Below are 27177 nucleotides of genomic sequence, written 5' to 3'. Positions count from 1 at the left end.
TTAGAAGAGACTGTGCTATTCTTTTTTTTAAAGTGAACTCATTAGAATTAACCTCTTTGCAGGTGTTGGTGGATCCATATAAGAACTGTTTTATTGGAACAGGAATTCAGAAATCTAAGTATAGTAAATCAATACACCAACACATAAATGTTTTAGAGTTTTATGTGCATGTGCGTCTTCTACACACGTGGGGATATATATGTGTGAGTTTGTGTGTGCACATACATATGCGTATACATATACGGTATATATATATATATATATATATATATACAGTTAGGGGGGAAATATTTGATCCCCTGCTGATTTTGTACATTTGCCCACTGACAAAGAAATGATCAGTCTATAATTTTAATGGTAGGTTTATTTGAACAGTGAGAGACAGAATAACAACAACAAAAATCCAGAAAAAAACGCATTTCAAAAAAGTTATAAATTGATTTGCATTTTAATGAGTGAAATAAGTATTTGATCCCCTATCAATCAGCAAGATTTCTGGCTCCCAGGTGTCTTTTATACAGGTAACAAACTGAGGTTAGGAGCACTCTCTTAAATTGAGTGCTCCTAATCTCACCTTGTTACCTTTATAAAAGACACCTGGGAGCCGAAGCAATCAAACAATCAGATTCCAAACTCTCCACCATGGCCAAGACCAAAGAGCTATCCAAGGATGTCAGGGACAAGATTGTAGAGCTACACAAGGCTGGAATGGGCTACAAGACCATCGCCAAGCAGCTTGGTGAGAAGGTGACAACAGTTGGTGCGATTATTCGCAAATGAAAGAAACACAAAATAACTGTCAATCTCCCTCGGGTCTGGGGCTCCATGCAAGATCTCACGTCGTGGAGTTTCAATGATCATGAAAAGGTGAGGAATCAGCCCAGAACTACACAGAAGGATCTTATTTATGATCTCAAGGCAGCTGGGATCATAGTCACCAAGAAAACAATTGGTAACACACTACGATGTAAAGGTCTGAAATCCTGCAGCGCCTGCAAGGTCCCCCTGCTCAAGAAAGCACATGTACAGGCATATCTGAAGTTTGCCAATGAACATCTGAATGATTCAGAGGAGAACTGGGTGAAAATGTTGTGGTCAGATGAGACCAAAATCAAGCTCTTTGGTATCAACTCAATTCGTCGTGTTTGAAGGAGGAGGAATGCTGCCTATGACCCCAAGAACACTATCCCCACTGTCAAACATGGAGGTGGAAAGATTATGCTTTGGGGGTGTTTTTCTGCTAAGGGGACAGGACAACTTCACTGCATCAAAGGGACGATGAACGGGGCCATGTACTGTCATATCTTGGATGAGAACCTCCTTCCCTCTGCCAGGGCATTAAAAATGGGTCATGGATGGGTATTCCAGCATGACAATGACCCAAAACACACGGCCAAGGCAACAAAGGAGTGGCTCAAGAAGAAGCACATTAAGGTCCTGGAGTGGCCTAGCCAGTCTCCAGACCTTAATCCCATAGAAAATCTGTGGAGGGAGCTGAAGGTTCAAGTTGCCAAACATCATCCTCTAAACCTTAATGACTTGGAGAGGATCTGCAAAGAGGAGTGGGACAAAATCCCTCCTGAGATGTGTGCAAACCTGGTGGCCACAAGAAATGTCTGACCTCTATGATTGCCAACAAGGGTTTTGCCACCAAGTACTAAGTTATGTTTTGCAAAGGGGTCGAATACTTATTTCACTCATTAAAATGCAAATCAATTTATAACTTTTTTAGATGCGTTTTTCTGGATTTTTTTTATGTTATTCTGTCTCTCACTGTTCAAATAAACCTACCATTAAAATAATAGACTGATCATTTCTTTGTCAGTGGGCAAACTTACAAAATCACCAGGGGATCAAATATTTTTCCCCTCACTTGTATATATAGTTAGAAGTCCAGGCAGGCACTCTGGATTTTAATATAATCACATTTTTATTGTGATGTTTCATAGTCTGAGGAAGGGGTGTTTAACTCCAAAACGTCACAATAAAGGGTGATTGTATTAAAATACAGAGAGTGCCTGACTGGACTTTTTTACTGTTGATATTTTTGCCACCACCCTGGTGTTTTAAAAATGTAAAGTGAGAGTGTCCTTCGGTGGAAAAGTTCACCTCTGTGAAAAGCACAATTGGGCTAAGAGAAGCTACTCACAGGTGGTTATTGGGCCATAGAAAAAGCCACTGAGCTATTGTTTGTTCCTGGCAGATTGCTTCTCTTCTGTATGTATGTGTATATTATATATACAGTATATATATATATATATATATATATATATATATATATATATATATATATATATATATATATATATATATATATATATATACATTAATACATTTATGGATAAGTGTATTTTGTGTTTGGTAGCAAGACTCATGCAATGGACAGAAATATATGAATATAAGTTTGGGGGATTTTCAAAGTATACAAATGTTGAGACACTTGTATAAAGCCGAGTAGGAAATATCACCTGAACATCTATATGTAAAAAAGAAAGATATTTTACCTCAAAATGTCCCAAGTATTCACTCCCCATTGTAAAGGACTTTAAGCCTCAAATCAGTATGCCTGTCCCAGGATTTGCAAAGGAGCGTGCCTCGTGCATACTCATGTTATTTCCCTATTTAGTTTAAGGAAGTTTACTATGAAATCTCATGAGATCACAGTAAAAGAGTTCATGACCTCAGCACTGCTGATGCTGATTGGCTGCTGTTCATTTCTTCCTTTTTTTCTCAACTTGCAGCTGGACAGCAGCTGAAGTATAACTGTTTACACAGCTGAAGAAATTTTGAGGTAAAATATCTTCTTTTTTTACATAGAGATGTTCAGGTGATATTTTCTTGTCAGCTTTTTACAGCTATACTGCATCACTTTCAAGTGATTTAGCATATGAGTTTTTTGTCCGTTTAACATTTTCCACTGAAGGGGTGCTGCTTATAAAATTGAAGGGTTTTCAGAACTGTTATGTTTTCCCATACAGTATTATGATAGCTGAAGGATACAGACTCAGATAGAATGCTGTTATGGCCACTCCCAGGTATTACTGTGCATGCACACTATAACAAAACTGCTCTAAACTGCCCTAGTTTAAATAGAGTATTACTGTAAAGGCCATAAAAAAATAGTTAAAGGACCAATAAATACAGTAGATTTACATAATCAACAAATGCATGATAACAAGACAATGCAATAGCACTTAGTCTGAACTTCAAATGAGTAGTAGATTTTTTCTGACAAATTTCAAAGTTATGTCTATTTCCACTCCCCCTGTACCATGTGACAGCCATCAGCCAATAACAAAAGCATATATGTATATTCTGTGATATGTTGCACATGCTCAGTAGGAGCTGGTGACTCAAAAAGTGTAAATATAAAAAACATAATTTATGCTTACCTGATAAATTTATTTCTCTTGTAGTGTATCCAGTCCACGGATCATCCATTACTTATGGGATATTAACTCCTCCCCAACAGGAAGTGCAAGAGGATTCACCCAGCAGAGCTGCTATATAGCTCCTCCCCTAACTGCCATTACCAGTCATTCGACCGAAAACATGCAGAGAAAGGAAAACCATAGGGTGCAGTGGTGACTGTAGTTTAATGGAAAAATTACCTGCCTTAAAGTGACAGGGCGGGCCGTGGACTGGATACACTACAAGAGAAATAAATTTATCAGGTAAGCATAAATTATGTTTTCTCTTGTTAAGTGTATCCAGTCCACGGATCATCCATTACTTATGGGATACCAATACCAAAGCTAAAGTACACGGATGACGGGAGGGACAGGCAGGCTCTTTATACGGAAGGAACCACTGCCTGAAGAACCTTTCTCCCAAAAACAGCCTCCGAAGAAGCAAAAGTGTCAAATTTGTAAAATTTGGAAAAAGTATGAAGAGAAGACCAAGTTGCAGCCTTGCAAATCTGTTCAACAGAAGCCTCATTCTTAAAGGCCCAAGTGGAAGCCACAGCTCTAGTAGAATGTGCTGTAATTCTTTCAGGAGGCTGCTGTCCAGCAGTCTCATAGGCTAACCGTATTATGCTACGAAGCCAAAAGGAGAGAGAGGTAGCCGAAGCTTTTTGACCTCTCCTCTGACCAGAATAAACGACAAACAGGGAAGACGTTTGTCGAAAATCCTTAGTTGCCTGTAGATAAAATTTCAGGGCACGGACTACATCTAGATTGTGTAGCAGACGTTCCTTTTTCGAAGAAGGATTAGGACACAAAGATGGAACCACAATCTCTTGATTGATATTCCTGTTAGTGACCACCTTAGGTAGGAACCCAGGTTTAGTACGCAGAACTACCTTGTCTGAATGAAAAATCAGATAAGGAGAATCACAATGTAAGGCAGATAACTCAGAGACTCTTCGAGCCGAGGAAATCGCCATTAAAAACAGAACTTTCCAAGATAACAACTTGATATCAATGGAATGAAGGGGTTCAAACGGAACCCCCTGTAAAACATTAAGAACTAAGTTCAAACTCCATGGTGGAGCAACAGTTTTAAACACAGGCTTGATCCTAGCTAAAGCCTGACAAAAAGCTTGAACGTCCGGAACTTCTGACAGACGTTTGTGTAAAAGAATGGACAGAGCTGAAATCTGTCCCTTTAAGGAACTAGCGGATAAACCCTTTTCTAAACCTTCTTGTAGAAAAGACAATATCCTCGGAATCCTAACCTTACTCCATGAGTAACTCTTGGATTCGCACCAATATAAGTATTTGCGCCATATCTTATGGTAAATCTTTCTGGTAACAGGCTTCCTAGCCTGTATTAAGGTATCAATAACTGACTCAGAAAAACCACGTTTTGATAAAATCAAGCGTTCAATTTCCAAGCAGTCAGCTTCAGAGAAATTAGATTTTGATGTTTGAAGGGACCCTGGATCAGAAGGTCCTGTTTCAGAGGTAGCGACCAAGGTGGACAGGATGACATGTCCACTAGATCTGCATACCAAGTCCTGCGTGGCCATGCAGGCGCTATTAGAATCACTGATGCTCTCTCCTGTTTGATTCTGGCAATCAATCGAGGAAGCATCGGGAAGGGTGGAAACACATAAGCCATCCCGAAGGTCCAAGGTGCTGTCAAAGCATCTATCAGAACCGCTCCCGGATCCCTGGATCTGGACCCGTAACGAGGAAGCTTGGCGTTCTGTCGAGACGCCATGAGATCTATCTCTGGTTTGCCCCAACGTCGAAGTATTTGGGCAAAGACCTCCGGATGAAGTTCCCACTCCCCCGGATGAAAAGTCTGACGACTTAAGAAATCCGCCTCCCAGTTCTCCACTCCCGGGATGTGGATTGCTGACAGGTGGCAAGAGTGAGACTCTGCCCAGCGAATTATCTTTGATACTTCCATCATTGCTAGGGAGCTTCTTGTCCCTCCCTGATGGTTGATGTAAGCTACAGTCGTGATGTTGTCCGACTGAAACCTGATGAACCCCCGAGTTGTTAACTGGGGCCAAGCCAGAAGGGCATTGAGAACTGCTCTCAATTCCAGAATGTTTATTGGTAGGAGACTCTCCTCCTGATTCCATTGTCCCTGAGCCTTCAGAGAATTCCAGACAGCGCCCCAACCTAGTAGGCTGGCGTCTGTTGTTACAATTGTCCAGTCCGGCCTGCTGAATGGCATCCCCCTGGACAGATGTGGCCGAGAAAGCCACCATAGAAGAGAATTTCTGGTCTCTTGATCCAGATTCAGAGTAGGGGACAAGTCTGAGTAATCCCCATTCCACTGACTTAGCATGCACAATTGCAGCGGTCTGAGATGTAGGCGTGCAAAGGGTACTATGTCCATTGCTGCTACCATTAAGCCGATCACCTCCATGCATTGAGCTACTGACGGGTGTTGAATGGAATGAAGGACACGGCATGCATTTTGAAGCTTTGTTAACCTGTCTTCTGTCAGGTAAATCTTCATTTCTACAGAATCTATAAGAGTCCCCAAGAAGGGAACTCTTGTGAGTGGAAAGAGAGAACTCTTCTTTTCGTTCACCTTCCATCCATGCGACCTTAGAAATGCCAGTACTAACTCTGTATGAGACTTGGCAGTTTGAAAGCTTGAAGCTTGTATCAGAATGTCGTCTAGGTACGGAGCTACCGCAATTCCTCGCGGTCTTAGTACCGCCAGAAGAGCACCCAGAACCTTTGTGAAGATTCTTGGAGCCGTAGCCAATCCGAATGGAAGAGCTACAAACTGGTAATGCCTGTCTAGAAAGGCAAACCTTAGATACCGGTAATGATCTTTGTGAATCGGTATGTGAAGGTAAGCATCCTTTAAATCCACTGTGGTCATGTACTGACCCTTTTGGATCATGGGTAAAATTGTCCGAATAGTCTCCATTTTGAACGATGGAACTCTTAGGAATTTGTTTAGGATCTTTAAATCCAGGATTGGCCTGAAAGTTCCCTCTTTTTTGGGAACCACAAACAGATTTGAGTAAAACCCTTGTCCCTGTTCCAACCGTGGAACTGGATGGATTACTCCCATTAATAAAAGCTCTTGTACGCAGCGTAGAAACGCCTCTTTCTTTATTTGGTTTGTTGACAACCTTGACAGATGAAATCTCTCTCTTGGGGGAGAGTATTTGAAGTCCAGAAGGTATCCCTGAGATATTATCTCTAGCGCCCAGGGATCCTGGACATCTCTTGCCCAAGCCTGGGCGAAGAGAGAAAGTCTGCCCCCCACTAGATCCGTTCCCGGATCGGGGGCCCTCAATTCATGCTGTTTTAGGGGCACCAGCAGGTTTCCTGGCCTGCTTGCCCTTGTTCCAGGACTGGTTAGGTCTCCAGCCTTGTCTGTAGCGAGCAACAGATCCTTCTTGTTTTGGAGCAGAGGAAGTTGATGCTGCTCCTGCTTTGAAATTCCGAAAGGAACGAAAATTAGATTGTCTAGCCTTAGGTTTGGCTCTGTCTTGAGGCAGGGCATGGCCTTTACCTCCTGTAATGTCAGCGATAATTTCTTTCAATCCGGGCCCGAATAAGGTCTGCCCTTTGAAAGGTATATTAAGAAATTTAGACTTAGAAGTAACGTCAGCTGACCAGGATTTTAGCCACAGTGCTCTGCGCGCCTGAATGGCGAATCCGGAATTCTTAGCCGTAAGCTTAGTTAAATGTACTACGGCATCTGAAATAAATGAGTTAGCTAACTTAAGAGCTTTAAGCCTGTGTGTAATCTCATCTAATGGAGCTGATTCAAGTGTCCCTTCCAGAGACTCAAACCAAAATGCTGCTGCAGCCGTGACAGGCGCAATGCATGCAAGGGGTTGCAATATAAAACCTTGTTGAACAAACATTTTCTTAAGGTAACCCTCTAACTTTTTATCCATTGGATCTGAAAAGGCACAGCTATCCTCCACCGGGATAGTGGTACGCTTAGCTAAAGTAGAAACTGCTCCCTCCACCTTAGGGATCGTTTGCCATAAGTCCCGTGTGGTGGTGTCTATTGGAAACATCTTTCTAAATATCGGAGGGGGTGAGAACGGCACACCGGGTCTATCCCACTCCTTAGTAACAATTTCAGTAAGTCTCTTAGGTATAGGAAAAACGTCAGTACTCGACGGTACCGCAAAATATTTATCCAACCTACACATTTTTTCTGGTATTGCAACTGTGTTACAATCATTCAGAGCCGCTAACACCTCCCCTAGTAATACACGGAGGTTTTCCAGCTTAAATTTAAAATTTGAAATATCTGAATCCAATCTGTTTGGATCAGAACCGTCAGCCGCAGAATGAAGCTCTCCGTCCTCATGTTCTGCAAGTTGTGACGCAGTATCTGACATGGCCCTAACATTATCAGCGCACTCTGTTCTCACCCCAGAGTGATCACGCTTACCTCTTAGTTCTGGTAATTTAGCCAAAACTTCAGTCATAACAGTAGCCATATCCTGTAATGTGATTTGTAATGGCCGCCCAGATGTACTCGGCGCCACAATATCACGCACCCCCCGAGCGGGAGATGCAGGTACTGACACGTGAGGCGAGTTAGTCGGCATAACTCTCCCCTCGTTGTTTGGTGAAATGTGTTCAATTTGTACAGATTGACTTTTATTTAAAGTAGCATCAATACAGTTAGTACATAAATTTCTATTGGGCTCCACTTTGGCATTAGCACATATAGCACAGATGTCTTCCTCTGAATCAGACATGTTTAACACACTAGCAAATAAACTAGCAACTTGGAAATACTTTTCAAGTAATTTACTATAATATGAAAACGTACTGTGCCTATAAGAAGCACAGAAAGAGTTAAGACAGTTGAAAGTTAATAAACTGAAAGGTTATAGCATCAAATCTTTGTAAAAAACACAATTTTAGCAAAGGCTTGTTCCCATTAGCGAAGGATAACTAACCCTGATAGCAGAAAAAAAAGTTACAGAAATAAACGTTTTTTATCACAGTCAACTACAATCTCACAGCTCTGCTGTGAATGATTACCTCCCTCAAAACAAGTTTTGAAGACCCCTGAGTTCTGTAGAGATGAACCGGATCATGCAGGAAATACAATGAGCTTCTGACTGAATTTTTTGACCTCCCCCTCACACACAACAGTGAGAGAGATCAGTAAACTGTCATAAATTAAATAAAACAACTGCCAAGTGGAAAAAATAATGCCCAAAACATTTTATTCACCCAGTACCTCAGAAAAACATAATTTATGCTTACCTGATAAATTTATTTCTCTTGTAGTGTATCCAGTCCACGGATCATCCATTACTTATGGGATATATTCTCCTTCCCAACAGGAAGTTGCAAGAGTCCACCCACAGCAAAGCTGCTATATAGCTCCTCCCCTAACTGCCATTACCAGTCATTCGACCGAAAACATGCAGAGAAAGGAAAACCATAGGGTGCAGTGGTGACTATAGTTTAATGGAAAAATTACCTGCCTTAAAGTGACAGGGCGGGCCGTGGACTGGATACACTACAAGAGAAATAAATTTATCAGGTAAGCATAAATTATGTTTTCTCTTGTTAAGTGTATCCAGTCCACGGATCATCCATTACTTATGGGATACCAATACCAAAGCTAAAGTACACGGATGATGGGAGGGACAAGGCAGGTACTTAAACGGAAGTTACCACTGCCTGTAAAAAACCCTTTCTCCCAAAAATAGCCTCCGAAGAAGCAAGATATCAAATTTGTTAAATTTGAAAAAGTATGAAACGCAGACCAAGACTCCGTCTTGTAATCTGTTCAACAGAAGCCACATTTAAAAAAGGCCCAAGTGAAAACCACAGCTCTAGTAGAATGAGCTGTAATCCCTTCAGGAGGCTGCTGTCCAGCAGTCTCATAAGCTAAATGAATTATGCTTTTTAACCAAAAAGACAGAGAGGTTGCTGAAGTCCTTTGACCTCTCCTCTGTCCAGAATAGACAACAAACAAGGTGAATGTTTGATGAAAATCTGTAGTAGCTTGTAAGTAAAACTTTAAAACACGAACCACGTCCAAATTGTGTAATAGACGTTCCTTCTTTGAAGAAGGATTAGGATACAAGAATGGAACAACAATCTCTTGAGTGATATTCTTGTTAGATACCACCTTAGGTAAAAACCCAGGTTGGTACACAGGACTACCTTATCCGTACGGAGAACCAGATAAGGAGAATCACATTGCAACGCAGATAACTCGGAGACTCTATGAGCCGAGGAAATAGCTACCAAAAAGGAACTTTCCAAGATAGAAGTTTGATATCTATGGAATTAAAAGGTTCAAATGGAACTCCTTGAAGAACCTTAAGAACCAGCTTTAAGCTCCATGGCGGAGCAACATTTTTAACCACAGGCTTGGTTCTAACCAAAGCCTGACCAAATGCCTGAACGTCTAGAATACCTGCCAGACGCTTGTGCAAAAGAATAGACAGAGTAGAAATCTGTCCTTTTAAAGAACTAGCTGACAACCCTTTTCTCAAAATCATCTTGGAGAAAAGATAATATCCTGGGAATCCAGACTTTACTCCATGAGTAACCCTTGGATTCATAACAATAAGATATTTACACCATATCTTATGTTAAATTTTCCTAGAGACAGGCTTTTATGCCTGTATTAAGGTATCAATTACTGACTCGGAGAAGCCATGCTTTGATAACATCAAGCGTTCTGTCTCCAGGCAGTCCATCTCAGATTAGTTATATTTAGATGGTTGAAAAGACCCTGAGGTAGAGGGTCCTGTCTCAGAAGCAGAGACCGTGGTGGAAAGGATGACATGTCCACCAGATCTGCATACCAGGTCCTGCGTGGCCACGCAGGCGCTGTCAAAAGCACCAAAGCACTCTCCTGCTTGATCTTGTGCAAACCCCTCCGGAGGGAATTCCCACTCCCCCGGATGAAAAGTCTGACGACTTAGAAAATCTGCCTCCCAGTTCTCAACACCTGGGATAGGGATAGCTTTTAGACAAGAGTGAGTCTCTGTCCAGTGAATTATTTTAAGACTTCTAACATTGCTAGGGAACTTCTGTTCCCCCTTGATGGTTGATGTAAGCCACAGTCGTGATATTGTCCGACTGAAATATGATGTACCTCAGAGTTGCTAACTGAGGCCAAGTCTGAAGAGCATGGAATATCGCTCCCAGTTCCAGAATATTCATTAGAAGGAGGGTCTCCTCCTGAGTCCACTATCCCTGAGCCTTCAGGGAGTTCCAGACTGTATCCCAACCTAAAAGGCTGGCATCTGTTGTAACAATTGTCCCATCTGACCTGCGGAAGGTCATACCCTTGGACAGATGGACCCGAGATAGTCACCAGAGAAGAGAATCTCTGGTTTCTTGGTCCGGATTTAACAGGAGAACAAATCTGTGTAATCCCCGTTCCTCTGGCTGAGCATGCATAGTTGCAGTGGTCTGAAATGTAGGCGTGCAAACGGTACTATGTCCCTTGCCGCTACCATTAAGCCGATTACATTCATGTACTGAGCCACCAAAGGGCGCGGATGGAATGAAGAACACGGCAGAAATTTAGAAACTTTGACAACCTGGACTCCGTCAGGTAAATTTTAATTTCTACAAAATCTATCAGAATCCCTAGGAGGGAAACCCTTGATATTGGGGATAGAGAACTCTTTCCTTGTTCACTTTCCACCCATGCGATCTCAGAAATGCCAGTACTACGTCCGTATGAGACTTGGCAACTTGGATGTTTGACGCCTTTATCAGGATGTCGTCTAAATAAGGGGCCACTTCTATGCCCCGCGGCCTAAGGACCGCCAAAGTGACCCCAGAACCTCCATAAAGATTCTAGGGGCTGTAGTTAACCCAAAGGAAAGAGCTACAAACTGGTAATGCCTGTCTAGAAAGGCAAACCTGAAAAACCGATGGTGATCTTTATGCATCGTAATGTGAGGATAAGCATCCTTCAAATCCATTGTAGTCCTCTATTGACTCTCCTGGATCATAGTTAAGATGGTACGAATAGTTTCCATCTTAAATGATAGAATTCTAAAGAATTTGTTTAAGATCTTTTAGATCCAAAATAGGTCTGAAGGTTTCCTTTCCTTGGGAACCACAAACCGATTTGAGGAAAACTGTGTCCCTGTTCCTCTATTGGAACTGAATGGGTCACGTACACAATGCAAGAATGTCTCTTTCTTTATCTGGTTTGCAGATAAATGTGAAAGGCAAAAACTCCCCTTTTTTGGGGGGGAAAGCTTTGAAATCCAGAATATATCTCTGGGGTATAATTTCCAATGCCCAGGGATCCTGGGCATCTCTTGCCCACGCCTGGGCGAAGAATGAAGTCTGCCCCCTATAGGATCCGTTACCAGATAGGGGTCCGTTCCTCATGCTGTTTTAGAGGCAGCAGCAGGCTCCTTGACCTGCTTATCTTTGTTCCAGGTCCGGTTGTCTCCAGACTGCCTTGGACTGAGCAAAAGTTCCCTCTTATTTTGCCTTAGAGGAAGTTGATGCCACACCTGCCTTGAATTTTCGAAAGGCACGAAAATTAGGCCTTTTTTGTCCCTTGATTTGGACCTGTCCTGAGGAAGGGCATGATCTTTTCCTCCAGTGATATAAGTAATAATCTCCTTCAAACTAGGCCTGAATAGGGTCTGCCCCTTGAAGGGAAGTTAAGTAGCTTATTTATTAAAGTCACGACAGCTGACCATGATATAAGCCATAGCGCTCTGCGCGCCAGTATAGTAAAAAACAGAATTCTTAGCCGTTAGTCTAGTCAAAGGAACAAAGGCATCAGAAAACAAAGGAATTGGCTAGCTTAAGTGCTCTAAGCTTGTCAAATATATTCATCCAATGGAGCCTGTAAAGCCTCATCAAGAGACTCAAACCAGAACGCCGCAGCAGCAGTGACAGGAGCAATGCGTGCAAGGGGCTGCAGGATAAAACCTTGTTGAATAAACATTTTTTATCCATTGGATCTAAAAAAGCACAACAGTCCTCGCCAGAGGTAGTGGTACGCTTAGCTAGAGTAGAAACTCTTCTCTCCACCTTAGGAACTGTCTGCCATAAGTCCCGTGTGGTGGCAACTATTAGAAAACATTCTTCTAAAAAATAGGAGGGGAAGAGAACGGCACACCTGGTCTATCCCATTCCTTATGAAAAATTTTAGTAAACCTCTTTAGGTATTGGAAAAACATAAGTACACACCGGCACTGCATATTATTTATCCAGTCTACACAATTTCTCTGGCACTGCGATTGTACACATTCATTCAGAGCAGCTAAAGCCTCCCTGAGCAACAAGTGGAGGTTCTCAAGCATAAATTTTAAATGTAGAAATATCAGAATCAGGTTAAATCATCTTCCCTGAGTCACAAATATCACCCACAGACTAAGCATATTGTGAGGTAGTATCAGACATGGTTCTTAAAGCGTCTGTATGCTCTGTATCTACCCCCAGAGCTGTTTTGCTTTCCTTTAATTTCAGGTAGTCTGACTAATACTGCTGCCAGTGTATTATACACAACCTTTGCCATGTCTTGTAAAATAAACGCTATGGGCGCCATTGATATACTTGGCGCCATTTGAGCGTGAGTCCCTGGAGCGGGAGTCAAAGGGTCTGACACGTGGGGAGAGTTAGTCGGCATAACTTCCCCCTCGACAGAATCCTCTGGTGATAATGTTTTTAAATACAAAAAATGATCTTTATTGTTTAACATGAAATCAGTACATCTGGTACACATTCTAAAATGGGGTTCCACCATGGCTTTAAACATAATAAACACAGAGCCTCCTCTATGTTAGACATGTTAGAACTAATAAAGAGACAAGTAAGCTTGGAAAACACTTTAAATCAAGTTAACAAGCAAATATAACAAACGTTACTGTGCCTTTAAGAGAAACAAATTTTGTCAAAATTTGAAAAACAGTGAAAAAAGGCAGTAAATCAAACGAAATTTTTACAGTACATGTAATAAGTTAACAGAGCATTGCACCCACTTGCAAATGGATGATTAACCCCTTAATGCAAAAAACAGATTAAAAAAAAAAAAAAAAAAAAAAAAAAAACGACATTTTTTTAAACAGACACAACAAAACTGCCACAGCTGAGCTGTGGATTACCTTCCCTATAACTGTTTCTATGCAAAATTTAAGCCAGCCATGTGGAAAAATTAGGCCCCAATAAGTTTTATCACCAAACATATGTTAAAAAACGATTAAACATGCCAGCAAACGTTTTAAAACACATTCTTATAAGAGTATGTATGTCTATTAATAAGCCTGATCCAGTCGCTATCACTGCATTTAAGGCTTTACTTACATTACTTCGGTATCAGCAGTATTTTCTTAGTCAATTCCATTCCTTAGAAAAATATATTACTGCACATACCTTAGCATATATCTCTATCAATCAGCCTGGTACCAGTCGCTTTCACTGCATTTAAAGGCTGTACTTACATTACTTCGGTATCAGCAGTATTTTCTTAGTCAATTCCATTCCTTAGAAAAATATTTTACTGCACATACCTTATTTGCAGGAAAACCTGCACGCCATTCCCCCTCTGAAGTACCTTACTCCTCAGAATGTGTGAGAACAGCAACTGGATCTTAGTTACGTCTGCTAAGATCATAGAAAAAACGCAGGCAGATTCTTCTTCCAAATACTGCCTGAGATAAACAGCACACTCCGGTGCCATTTAAAAATAACAAACTTTTGATTGAAGAAATAAACTAAGTATAAAAAACCACAGACTCTCACGACCTCCTATCTATGTTGAGACTTGCAAGAGAATGACTGGTAATGGCAGTTAGGGGAGGAGCTATATAGCAGCTTTGCTGTGGGTGGACTCTTGCAACTTCCTGTTGGGAAGGAGAATATATCCCATAAGTAATGGATGATCCGTGGACTGGATACACTTAACAAGAGAAATGAAACGATTTTACATGCCAGCAAAAAACGTTTAACATAAATTAAGTGTTATTAAAGAGCCTGTTGCCAGTCCCTGCAAATTAGGCTAAAGTCTTATGCACACAGTATAATTCCAGTGAAGTGCCATTCCCCAGAATACTGAAGTGTAAAATATACATACATGACAGCCTGATACCAGTTGCTGCTACTGCATTTAAGGCTGAGTTTACATTATATCGGTATGGCAGAATTTTCTCATCAATTCCATTGTCAGAAAATAATAAGCTGCTACATACCTCTTTGCAGATTAATCTGCCCGCTGTCCCCTGATCTGAAGTTTACCTCTCCTCAGATGGCCGAGAAACAGCAATATGATCTTAACTACGCCGGCTAAAATCATAGTAAAAACTCAGGTAGATTCTTCTTCAAATTCTACCAGAGAAGGAATAACACACTCCGGTGCTATTATAAAATAACAAACTTTTGATTGAAGGTATAAAACTAAATATAATCACCATAGTCCTCTCACACATCCTATCTAGTCGTTGGGTGCAAGAGAATGACTGGTAATGGCAGTTAGGGGAGGAGCTATATAGCAGCTCTGCTGGGTGAATCCTCTTGCACTTCCTGTTGGGGAGGAGTTAATATCCCATAAGTAATGGATGATCCGTGGACTGGATACACTTAACAAGAGAAATACAGTGCACATTTTGTTAATGTAAGTAAATTGTAAAGTTGTTAAAAAAATGTTCTATCTGAATCATGAAAGTTTAATTTGACCTGAGTGACCCTTTAATGAGAACTTACAGGAATACAATGGTTAGATTCCAGAAATAGTATATTTACAGAAGGCAAGAGAGACAACGCTCCAAAACACCAAGGGAAAAAAAGGTCAGTATAATGCTGAAGTAACAAAATGCTCCTTTATCACTGAGACTGGCAACTTGTGCCAATCATGGCATTAAAATATCGTGTAAAGCAGCTTTTTTCTGACCTTCACAGAAACATTTTGGAATTAGAGTTTGGTCCTGTTAAGAGGGGACAAGATCACATTGGCAAATTCTGTGAAGATTAAACCAAGAATATATTAACCCCTTAATGACCACAGCACTTTTCCATTTTCTGTCCGTTTGGGACCAAGGCTATTTTTACATTTTTGCGGTGTTTGTGTTTAGCTGTAATTTCCCTCTTACTCATTTACTGTACCCACACATATTATATACCGTTTTTCTCGCCATTAAATTAACTTTCTAAAAATACCATTATTTTCATCATATCTTATAATTTACTATAAAAATGTTTATAAAATATGAGGAAAAAATGGAAAAAAACACACTTTTTTTAACTTTGACCCCCAAAATCTGTTACACATCTACAACCACCAAAAAGAAAACATGCTAAATAGTTTCTAAATTTTGTCCTGAGTTTAGAAATACCTAATATTTACATGTTCTTTGCTTTTTTTGAAAGCTATAGGGCCATAAATACAAGTAGCATTTTGCTATTTCCAAACTACTTTTTTTCAAAATTAGCGCTAGTTACATTGGAACACTAATATCTTTCAGGAATCCCTGAATATCAATTGACATGTATATATTTTTTTTTAGAAGACATCCCAAAGTATTGATCTAGGCCAATTTTGGTATATTTCATGCCACCATTTCACCGCCAAATGTGATCAAATACAAAAAATCGTTCACTTTTTCACAAATTTTTTCACAAACTTTCGGTTTCTCACTGAAATTATTTACAAACAGCTTGTGCAATTATGGCACAAATGGTTGTAAATGCTTCTCTGGGATCCCCTTTGTTCAGAAATAGCAGACATATATGGCTTTGGCATTGCTTTTTGGTAATTAGAAGGCCGCTAAATGCCGCTACGCACCACACGTGTATTATGCCCAGCAGTGCAGGGGTTAATTAGGGAGCTTGTAGGGAGCTTGTATGGTTAATTTTAGCTTTAGTGTAGTGTAGTAGACAACCCAAAGTATTGATCTAGGCCCATTTTGGTATATTTCATGCCACCATTTCACCGCCAAATGCGATCAAATAAAAAAAAAACGTTAAATTTTTCACAATTTTAGGTTTCTCACTGAAATCATTTACAAACAGCTTGTGCAATTATGGCACAAATGGTTGTAAATGCTTCTCTGGGATCCCCTTTGTTCAGAAATAGCAGATATATATGACTTTGGCGTTGCTTTTCTGGTAATTAGAAGGCCGCAAAATGCTGCTGCGCATCACACGTGTATTATGGCTAGCAGTGAAGGGGTTAATTAGGAAGTTTGTAGGGAGCTTGCAGGGTTAATTTTAGCTTTAGTGTAGAGATCAGCCTCCCACCTGACACATCAGACCCCCTGATCCCTCCCAAACAGCTCCCTTCCCTCCCCCACCCCACAATTGTCCCCGCCATCTTAAGTACTGGCAGAAACTCTGCCAGTACTAAAATAAAAGCTTTTTGGGGGGTTTAGGTTTTTTAAAAAAAAAAAAAAAAAAAATATTCTGCTGTGTAGGACCCCCCTTAGCCTCCAACCTCCCTGATCCCCCCCAAAACAGCTCTGTAACCTTCCCTATCTGCCTTATTGGGGGCCATCTTGGGTACTGGCAGCTGTCTGCCAGTACCCAGCTTGCACAAAAAAGGGCTTTTTTTTTTTTTTCTTAGTTTTTTTTTTCTGTAGTGTAGCTTCCCCAAACACCCCCCACCCCCCCCCCCACCACAAACCCCCACCACCTCATTGATCGTATTTATTTTTTTTACTTTTTTTAACTGATTGCCTTTTTCTGTAGTGTAGCGGTTCCCACCCGCTCCCTCCCCGTGCACGCGCCCGCCCTCCCGTGCACGCGCGCGCGTCCGTGCGCGCCCCCGGGCATCCCCGCCCACGATCCCGCCCCCCTCCACATCTCCAGGGCCATCGATGGCCGCCACCCGCCTCCCGGTACTGCTCCCACCCACCAACGAAGGAAGCCACCGATCTCCGGTGCAGAGAGGGCCACAGAGTGGCTCTCTCTGCATCGGATGGCTTCAAAAGGTTATTGCAGGATGCCTCCATATCGAGGCATCACTGCAATAACCGGAAAGCAGCTGGAAGCAAACAGGATCGCTTCCAGCTGCTTTCCACACCGAGGACGTGCAGGGTACGTCCTCAGGCGTTAACTGCCTTTTTTTTTAGGACGTACCCTGCACGTCCTCGGTCGTTAAGGGGTTAAACTGATCAAGAGGCCTATTTATCAAATGTCTGTCGCACCTGATCCGACAGTGCGGATCATGTCCGACAGACATCGCTGAATGCGGAGAGCAATACGCTCTCCGTATTCAGCATTGCACCAGTGCTGGTGTAACGCCGCTCCCTGCAGACTCGCGGCCAATCGACAGCCAGCAGGGGGGTGTCAATCAACCCGATCGTACTCGATCGGGTTGAATTCCAGCGATTCCTGTCCACCTCATCAGAGCAGGCGTACAGGGTTATGGAGCAGCGGTCTTTAGACCGCTGCTTCATAACTGGTGTATCTGGCGAGCCTGCAGGCTCGCCAGAAACACGGGGCGTCAAGCTCCATTCGGAGCTTGATAGATAGGCCCCCAAATTTATAAAATATAATTTTATACAAAAAATGATTTTAAGAGGTGTGAACAGGTAAATACCCAACAGTCCTTGTGTATCCATAAGTTAATAACCACAAAGAAAAGAAAAACACACACACAATTTACATTTTTTTAAAAATATTAAAGAAATACAAAAATACCTGAGCAATGAGTCCCATTACCAGAGAATCCAGCAATGCAGGTGCATGTTGTAGAGTTTTTAGCATCCACAATACAGCTGAAATAACAAATATTTACATTATATTTCATTTACATATGTTGTGTGCTAATATTTTGTTGCCAGATGTGTGTGTAATATGGTATAACATTATTTAAAGGGATATAAAACCCAAAACATTTATTTTATAATTCAGACAAAGCATACAATTTTTAAAAAAGTTTTTAATGTACTTCTATTATCAACTTTGCTTTGTTACCAAGATATTCTGTGTTGAAGAGATACCTAGGTAGACATCTGGAGCACTATATGACAGGGAATAGTGCTGCCATCTAGTGCTCCTGCAAATGGGCCGGCTCCTAAGCCTACGTCCCTGCTTTTCAACATAAGATACCAAGATAACGAAGAACAATTGATAATAGAAGTAAATTAGAAAGTTGTTTAAAATTGCATGCTCTGTCTGAATCATGAAAAAAAAAATAGGTTTCATATCCCTTTAATCTATAGATCACAAGAGAAAATACATGGGATTAAAATGAAACTGGTCATAGACGTATTTACATCTTGGCACACAAGGCCTAGAGAGTCTGATTTTAGAGGAATCTTTTGAGCTTTGGGTTACCTAGCAGGGTTCTTGCACCTCAATGGATTCTAGGGACCTTAGGGGCCTGGGGGGGGGGTGCTTGATCCCTTTGTGTGCACTCTGACACACTTGGAGCCCCAACCACTGAAGGTAAGAGTGCACAAAGAAGTAACAGGTTAAATATGTATTCTATGAGGCCAATTTATCATGGCCCGAATCGGGTCGAATACATCTATTTCTGCGCAAGCCTTCAGGCTAGCTGGAAACAGGAGTTAAGAAGCAACGATCTTAAGACCGATGCTCCTTAACTCGTCCTCCGCCTCTGAGTGGGCGGACATCAATCCGCCCGACCGCATACGATTGGGTTGATTGACACCCCCTGCTAGCAGCCGATTGCCCGCAAATATGCAGGGGGCAGCATTGCACAAGCAGTTCACCAGAACTGCTTGTGCAATGATAAATGCCGACAGTGTATGCTGTCGGCATTTATCGATGTCTGGCGCACATGACCGCTACAGCTGATCATGTCCGCCAGACTCACGATAAATCGGCCCTTTTGTGTGTTATTGGCCCCTACATGGTTAAACTATTGCTCTGTGTGGCTTATAGGAAATATTGGAAATATGGACATTACTGGCAATGTGGTTATTAAATCACAGAATTAAGTCACTGCTCTATGTCAGTAACTTGCAACTTGGAGGTTAGATCTTAACACTGTATTACTGAGAGCATGGGTTTAGATATTTGAACTGTATGGGTAACTCATAAACGGGATAAGATCACTGTTCTGTGTGTACTGGCATCATGAGGCTAAATACCAGTACTAGCTATTTAATGTACAAATCACTTCACTGCAGAATTACTGTTCTGTGTACCTGTGTGTGTTACTGGGATTATTTAATCACTGTACTGTATTAGTTACTGCAATGCTGAGGTTAAAGTGCTACATTATATGTATTATTGGCAATATGGAAGTTAAAGTGCTGCACTAGGTGGAATACTGCTAATATGGGTGTTAAACATGCTGCTCCGTGTGGGTTAAATTACTTTGCTGTATAGGTTAATTAAAGGGACAGTCAACACCATCATTTTTGTTGTTTAAAAAGAAAGATAATCCCTTTATTACCCATTCCCCAGTTTTGCATAACCAACACAGTTATAATAATACACGTTTTACCTTTGTAATTACCTTGTATCTAAGCTTCTGCTGACTGCCCCCTTATTTCAGTTCTTTTGACAGACTTGCATTTTAGCCAATCAGTGCTCACACCTAGGTCACTTCACGTGCATGAGCTCAATGTTATCTATATGAAACACATGAACTAATGCCCTCTAGTGGTCAAAATGCATTCAGATTAGAGGCAGTCTTCAAGGCCTAAGAAATTAGCATATGAACCTCCTAAATTTAGCTTTTAACTAAGAATACAGAGAGAACAAAGCAAAATTGGTGATAAAAACAGAATTTATGCTTACCTGATAAATTACTTTCTCCAACGGTGTGTCCGGTCCACGGCATCATCCTTACTTGTGGGATATTCTCTTCCCCAACAGGAAATGGCAAAGAGTCCCAGCAAAGCTGGTCACATGATCCCTCCTAGGCTCCGCCCACCCCAGTCATTCGACCGACGGACAGGAGGAAATATATATAGGAGAAACCATATGATACCGTGGTGACTGTAGTTAGAGAAAATAATTCATCAGACCTGATTAAAAAAACCAGGGCGGGCCGTGGACCGGACACACCTTTGGAGAAAGTAATTTATCAGGTAAGCATAAATTCTGTTTTCTCCAACATTGGTGTGTCCGGTCCACGGCGTCATCCTTACTTGTGGGAACCAATACCAAAGCTTTAGGACACGGATGAAGGGAGGGAGCAAATCAGGTCACCTAAACGGAAGGCACCACAGCTTGCAAAACCTTTCTCCCAAAAATAGCCTCCGAAGAAGCAAAAGTATCAAATTTGTAAAATTTGGCAAAAGTGTGCAGTGAAGACCAAGTCGCTGCCTTACATATCTGGTCAACAGAAGCCTCGTTCTTGAAGGCCCATGTGGAAGCCACAGCCCTAGTGGAGTGAGCTGTGATTCTTTCAGGAGGCTGCCGTCCGGCAGTCTCATAAGCCAATCGGATAATGCTTTTAAGCCAAAAGGAAAGAGAGGTAGAAGTCGCTTTTTGACCTCTCCTTTTACCAGAATAAACAACAAACAAGGAAGATGTTTGTCTGAAATCTTTAGTAGCCTCTAAATAGAACTTTAGAGCACGGACAACGTCCAAATTGTGTAACAAACGTTCCTTCTTTGAAACTGGATTCGGACACAAAGAAGGTACAACTATCTCCTGGTTAATATTTTTGTTAGAAACAACTTTAGGAAGAAAACCAGGCTTAGTACGCAAAACCACCTTATCTGCATGGAACACCAGATAAGGAGGAGAACACTGCAGAGCAGATAACTCTGAAACTCTTCTAGCAGAAGAAATTGCAACCAAAAACAAAACTTTCCAAGATAGTAACTTAATATCTATGGAATGTAAGGGTTCAAACGGAACCCCTTGAAGAACGGAAAGAACTAGATTTAGACTCCAGGGAGGAGTCAAAGGTCTGTAAACAGGCTTGATCCTAACCAGAGCCTGAACAAATGCTTGAACATCTGGCACAGCTGCCAGTCTTTTGTGTAGTAAGACAGATAAAGCAGAGATCTGTCCCTTTAGAGAACTTGCAGATAATCCTTTCTCCAAACCTTCTTGAAGAAAGGAGAGAATCTTAGGAATTTTTATCTTATTCCATGGGAATCCTTTGGATTCACACCAACAGATATATTTTTTCCATATTTTATGGTAAATTTTTCTAGTTACAGGTTTTCTGGCCTGAACCAGAGTATCTATCACCGAATCTGAAAACCCACGCTTTGATAGAATCAAGCGTTCAATCTCCAAGCCGTCAGTTGGAGGGAGACCAGATTTGGGTGTTCGAATGGACCTTGAACAAGAAGGTCCTGTCTCAAAGGTAGCTTCCATGGTGGAGCCGATGACATATTCACCAGGTCTGCATACCAAGTCCTGCGTGGCCACGCAGGAGCTATCAAGATCACCGAGGCCCTCTCCTGATTGATCCTGGCTACCAGCCTGGGAATGAGAGGAAACGGTGGGAATACGTAAGCTAGGTTGAAAGTCCAAGGAGCTACTAGTGCATCTACTAGAGTCGCCTTGGGATCCCTGGATCTGGACCCGTAGCAAGGAACCTTGAAGTTCTGACGAGACGCCATCAGATCCATGTCTGGAATGCCCCATAATTGAGTTATTTGGGCAAAGATTTCCGGATGGAGTTCCCACTCCCCCGGATGAAATGTCTGACGACTCAGAAAATCCGCTTCCCAATTTTCCACTCCTGGGATGTGGATCGCAGACAAGTGGCAGGAGTGATCCTCCGCCCATTGAATTATTTTGGTCACTTCTTTCATCGCCAGGGAACTCTTTGTTCCCCCTTGATGATTGATATAAGCAACAGTCGTCATGTTGTCTGATTGGAACCTTATGAATTTGGCCTTTGCTAGTTGAGGCCAAGCTCTGAGAGCATTGAATATCGCTCTCAGTTCCAGAATGTTTATCAGGAGAAGAGACTCTTCCCGAGACCATAGACCCTGAGCTTTCAGGGATTCCCAGACCGCACCCCAGCCCACTAGACTGGCGTCGGTCGTGACAATGACCCACTCCGGCCTGCGGAAGCTCATTCCCTGGGACAGATGGTCCAGGGTCAGCCACCAACGGAGTGAATCTCTGGTCTTTTGATCTACTTGAATCATTGGAGACAAGTCTGTATAATTCCCATTCCACTGTTTGAGCATGCACAGTTGTAATGGTCTTAGATGAATTCGTGCAAAAGGAACTATGTCCATTGTTGCAACCATCAATCCTATTACTTCCATGCACTGCGCTATGGAAGGACGAGGAACAGAATGAAGCACTTGACAAGAGCTTAGAAGTTTTGATTTTCTGACCTCTGTCAGAAAAATCCTCATTTCTAAGGAATCTATTATTGTTCCCAAGAAGGGAACTCTTGTTGACGGGGACAGAGAACTCTTTTCTTTGTTCACCTTCCATCCGTGAGAAGTGAGAAAGGCTAGAACGATGTCCGTATGAGCCTTTGCCTTTGACAGGGACGACGCTTGTATTAGAATGTCGTCCAAGTAAGGTACTACTGCAATGCCCCTTGGTCTTAGAACCGCTAGAAGGGACCCTAGCACCTTTGTGAAAATCCTTGGAGCAGTGGCTAATCTGAATGGAAGAGCCACAAACTGGTAATGTTTGTCCAGAAAAGCGAACCTTAGGAACTGATGATGTTCCTTGTGGATAGGGATATGTAGGTACGCATCCTTTAGATCCACGGTAGTCATAAATTGACTTTCCTGGATGGTGGGTAGAATCGTTCGAATAGTTTCCATTTTGAACGATGGTACCCTGAGAAATTTGTTTAGGATCTTCAAATCCAAAATTGGTCTAAACGTTCCCTCTTTTTTGGGAACTACGAACAGATTGGAATAAAATCCCATTCCTTGTTCCTTTATTGGAACTGGGTGTATCACTCCCATCTTTAACAGGTCTTCTACACAATGTAAGAATGCCTGTCTCTTTATTTGGTTTGAGGATAAGTGAGACTTGTGGAACCTTCCCCTTGGGGGTAGTTCCTTGAATTCCAGGAGATAACCTTGAGAAACTATTTCTAGCGTCCAAGGATCCTGAACATCTCTTGCCCAAGCCTGAGCAAAGAGAGAGAGTCTGCCCCCCACCAGATCCGGTCCCGGATCGGGGGCTACTCCTTCATGCTGTCTTGTTAGCAGTGGCAGGCTTCTTGGCCTGATTACCCTTGTTCCAGCCTTGCATTGGTTTCCAGGCTGGTTTGGGTTGTGAGGCATTACCCTCTTGCTTAGAGGATGCAGAATTAGAGGCTGGTCCATTTCTGCGAAAGGGACGAAAATTAGGCTTATTTTTAGCCTTAAAAGACCTATCGTGTGGAAGGGCGTGGCCCTTTCCCCCAGTGATGTCTGAAATAATCTCTTTCAAATCAGGTCCAAATAAAGTTTTACCTTTGAAAGGAATGTTAAGTAATTTTGTCTTGGATGACACATCCGCTGACCAAGACTTTAGCCAAAGCGCTCTGCGCGCCACAATAGCAAACCCTGAATTTTTCGCCGCTAATTTTGCTAATTGCAAAGCGGCATCTAAAATAAAAGAGTTAGCCAATTTAAGTGCGTGAACTCTGTCCATAACCTCCTCATATTGAGTTTCTCTACTGAGTGACTTTTCTAGTTCCTCGAACCAGAACCACGCTGCCGTAGTGACAGGAACAATGCATGAAATTGGTTGTAGAAGGTAGCCTTGCTGTACAAAAATCTTTTTAAGCAAACCTTCCAATTTTTTATCCATAGGATCTTTGAAAGCACAACTATCTTCGATAGGAATAGTAGTGCGTTTGTTTAGAGTAGAAACTGCCCCCTCGACCTTGGGGACTGTCTGCCATAAGTCCTTTCTGGGGTCGACCATAGGAAATAATTTCTTAAATATAGGGGGAGGAACAAAAGGTATGCCGGGCTTTTCCCACTCTTTATTTACTATGTCCGCCACCCGCTTGGGTATAGGAAAAGCGTCGGGGGGCACCGGAACCTCTAAGAACCTGTCCATCTTGCATAATTTCTCTGGAATGACCAAATTGTCACAATCATCCAGAGTAGATAACACCTCCTTAAGCAGTGCGCGGAGATGTTCTAATTTAAATTTAAATGTCACAACATCAGGTTCAGCTTGATGAGAAATTTTTCCTGAATCTGAAATTTCTCCCTCAGACAAAACCTCCCTCATGGCCCCTTCAGATTGGTGTGAGGGTATGACAGAACAATTATCATCAGCGTCCTCTTGCTCTTCAGTGTTTAAAACAGAGCAATCGCGCTTTCTCTGATAAGTAGACATTTTGGATAAAAGATTTGCTATGGAGTTATCCATTACAGCCGTTAATTGTTGCATGGTAATAAGTATTGGCGCACTAGATGTACTAGGGGCCTCCTGCATGGGCAAAACTGGTGTAGACACAGTAGGAGATGATGTAGTATCATGTTTACTCCCCTCATTTGAGGAATCATCTTGGGCAATATCATTATTTGTGGCAGTACTGTCCTTACTTTGTGTGGACGCTATGGTACAATTATCACATAAATTTAAATGGGGAGACACATTGGCTTTCATACATATAGAACATAGCTTATCTGAAGGTACAGACATGTTAAACAGGTTTAAACTTGTCAACAATGCACAAAAAACGTTTTAAAATAAAACCGTTACTGTCACTTTAAATTTCAAACAGAAAACACTTTATTACTGAATATGTGAAAAAGTATGAAGGAATTGTTCAAAAATTCCAAAATTTTCACCACAGTGTCTTAAAGCCTTAAAAGTATTGCACACCAAATTTCAGAGCTTTAACCCTTAAAATAACGGAACCGGAGCCGTTTTTCAATTTAACCCCTATACAGTCCCAGATACAGTCTTTGCTAAGACCCAACCAAGCCCTGAGGGGAATACGATACCAAATGACGCCTTCTAAAAGCTTTTTCAGAGATTCTTAGATCCTCACACATGCATCTGCATGCCCTGCTCTCATTAATGGCGCGAAAATGAGGCTCAGTCTATGACTAGAAAGGCCCCCTGACTGAAAAAGGTGTCCAATACAGTGCCTGCCGTTTTATAAACGTTCCCCAAGATTATAAATGTCAATTGTTAGCCTAAATTTGAATAATATGCACAAATAAAGCAATCGATTTAGCCCATAAAAATGTCTACCAGTTTTTTAGCCCATAATAAGCCCTTTATTCTGTTTGTTTTTGACTAAGAAAATGGCTTACCGGTCCCCATGAGGGGAAATGACAGCCTTCCAGCATTACACAGTCTTGTTAGAAATATGGCTAGTCATACCTTAAGCAGAAAAGTCTGCTAACTGTTTCCCCCAACTGAAGTTACTTCATCTCAACAGTCCTATGTGGAAACAGCAACCGATTTTAGTTACTGTCTGCTAAAATCATCTTCCTCTTACAAACAGAAATCTTCATCCTTTTCTGTTTCAGAGTAAATAGTACATACCAGCACTATTTTAAAATAACAAACACTTGATAGAAGAATAAAAACTACATTTAAACACCAAAAAAACTCTTAACCATCTCCGTGGAGCTGTTGCCTGTGCAACGGCAAAGAGAATGACTGGGGTGGGCGGAGCCTAGGAGGGATCATGTGACCAGCTTTGCTGGGACTCTTTGCCATTTCCTGTTGGGGAAGAGAATATCCCACAAGTAAGGATGACGCCGTGGACCGGACACACCAATGTTGGAGAAAGTAAATTGGGAAGTTGTTTAAAATTACATTCCCTATTTAAATCATGAATTTTTTTTTTGGACTTGACTGTCCCTTTAACCCTTGAGTGCTAATGACGGCTCTGAGCCGTCACAGAGTTTCCCACTCTGGTGCTAATGACGGCTCAGTGCCGTCACTAGCACTCTCCCAACTTGAGGGAGATCTGGGGGCTCCCACCCGCTCCTACCCCTGCGATATATGCATAATGAAAGGCATCGCCGGGGCTTCTGTTTTGCGTGGTGACGTCACGCGCAATAAACGTGATGACGTCACCGCGCAACTTTATTTAACATTAACAATGTTAAATATAGGAGCAGGGGGCATGCTGCTTAGAAGCCTGTATCTCAGGCATCTAAGCAGCTACAGACCCCCAAGACCCACCGTTGGAAAGGTAATCGCCTAACCTTTCCAGCGGTGTAAGTCTTGGGGATCTTAAATAAATAAATAAAAAGTAAAAAAAAATATTTTTAAAAATATTAAATAAAAGCCCCTTTAAGAAAACCTTAGCACCCAGGTGGGAAAGTGCTTAGCACTCAAAGGGTTAAAGACTTTTTATTGTTTAAATAAATAGATAGTTCATTTATTACCCATTCCCCAGTTTTGCATAACCAGCATGGTTATATTAATACACTTTTACCTCTGTGATTACCTTGTATCTAAGCCTCTGCAGACTGCCTCCTTATTTCAGGGGTGCTCCACTAAATGTGAGTGTAATATATAACACATGATTATCCAACTAGTTAAGCAATACTAAGCCATGTGGCGCATCTGTCTTCCTATGTTATTCACAGACTGCTGAACCTGGATCGAAGCCTTGATCCTTCTACAGATAGCTGCCTGGGCCTGCTATTACCAATTGTTCCTGAGTAATATATCAATACCCTATTTCATCATATGGGACTATGGTACAATTGTCCATTGATACACTGTATTACAATTTGTTGTATTGTTTATAATTAGATGGTTGTATCATTGCTTATTAAGTGTTGTTGGTTACTGTGATATATATCACCTGTTTGGATATTGACCAAGGGCGCCCCCTATATTTTAATATTAATAATGTTATCTATACGGCACACATTAACTAGTGCTGCCTGGCTGTAAAAAACTGTCAAAATGCACTGAGATAAGAGGCGGCCTTTAAGGACCA

General features: G+C 41.7%; 1 protein-coding gene across 1 annotated transcript in view; it reads right to left on the bottom strand.

Annotated features, from left to right (window-relative positions):
• Window positions 1-27177, bottom strand: part of STAB1 (stabilin 1) — a 1127460-nt gene that overhangs the window by 344045 nt on the left and 756238 nt on the right. Inside the window, exon 41 of the mRNA XM_053721023.1 lies at window positions 18039-18115. Within this exon, the coding sequence (XP_053576998.1) occupies window positions 18039-18115 (77 nt within the window). The remainder of the gene's footprint in view (window positions 1-18038; window positions 18116-27177) is intronic.

The sequence above is a fragment of the Bombina bombina genome, chromosome 7 (genome assembly GCF_027579735.1).
Source record: "Bombina bombina isolate aBomBom1 chromosome 7, aBomBom1.pri, whole genome shotgun sequence".
NCBI classification, from domain to species: Eukaryota; Metazoa; Chordata; class Amphibia; order Anura; family Bombinatoridae; genus Bombina; species Bombina bombina.
The sequence above is the reverse complement of the archived record's forward strand: the minus strand, read 5'-3'. Positions and strand labels throughout refer to the sequence as shown.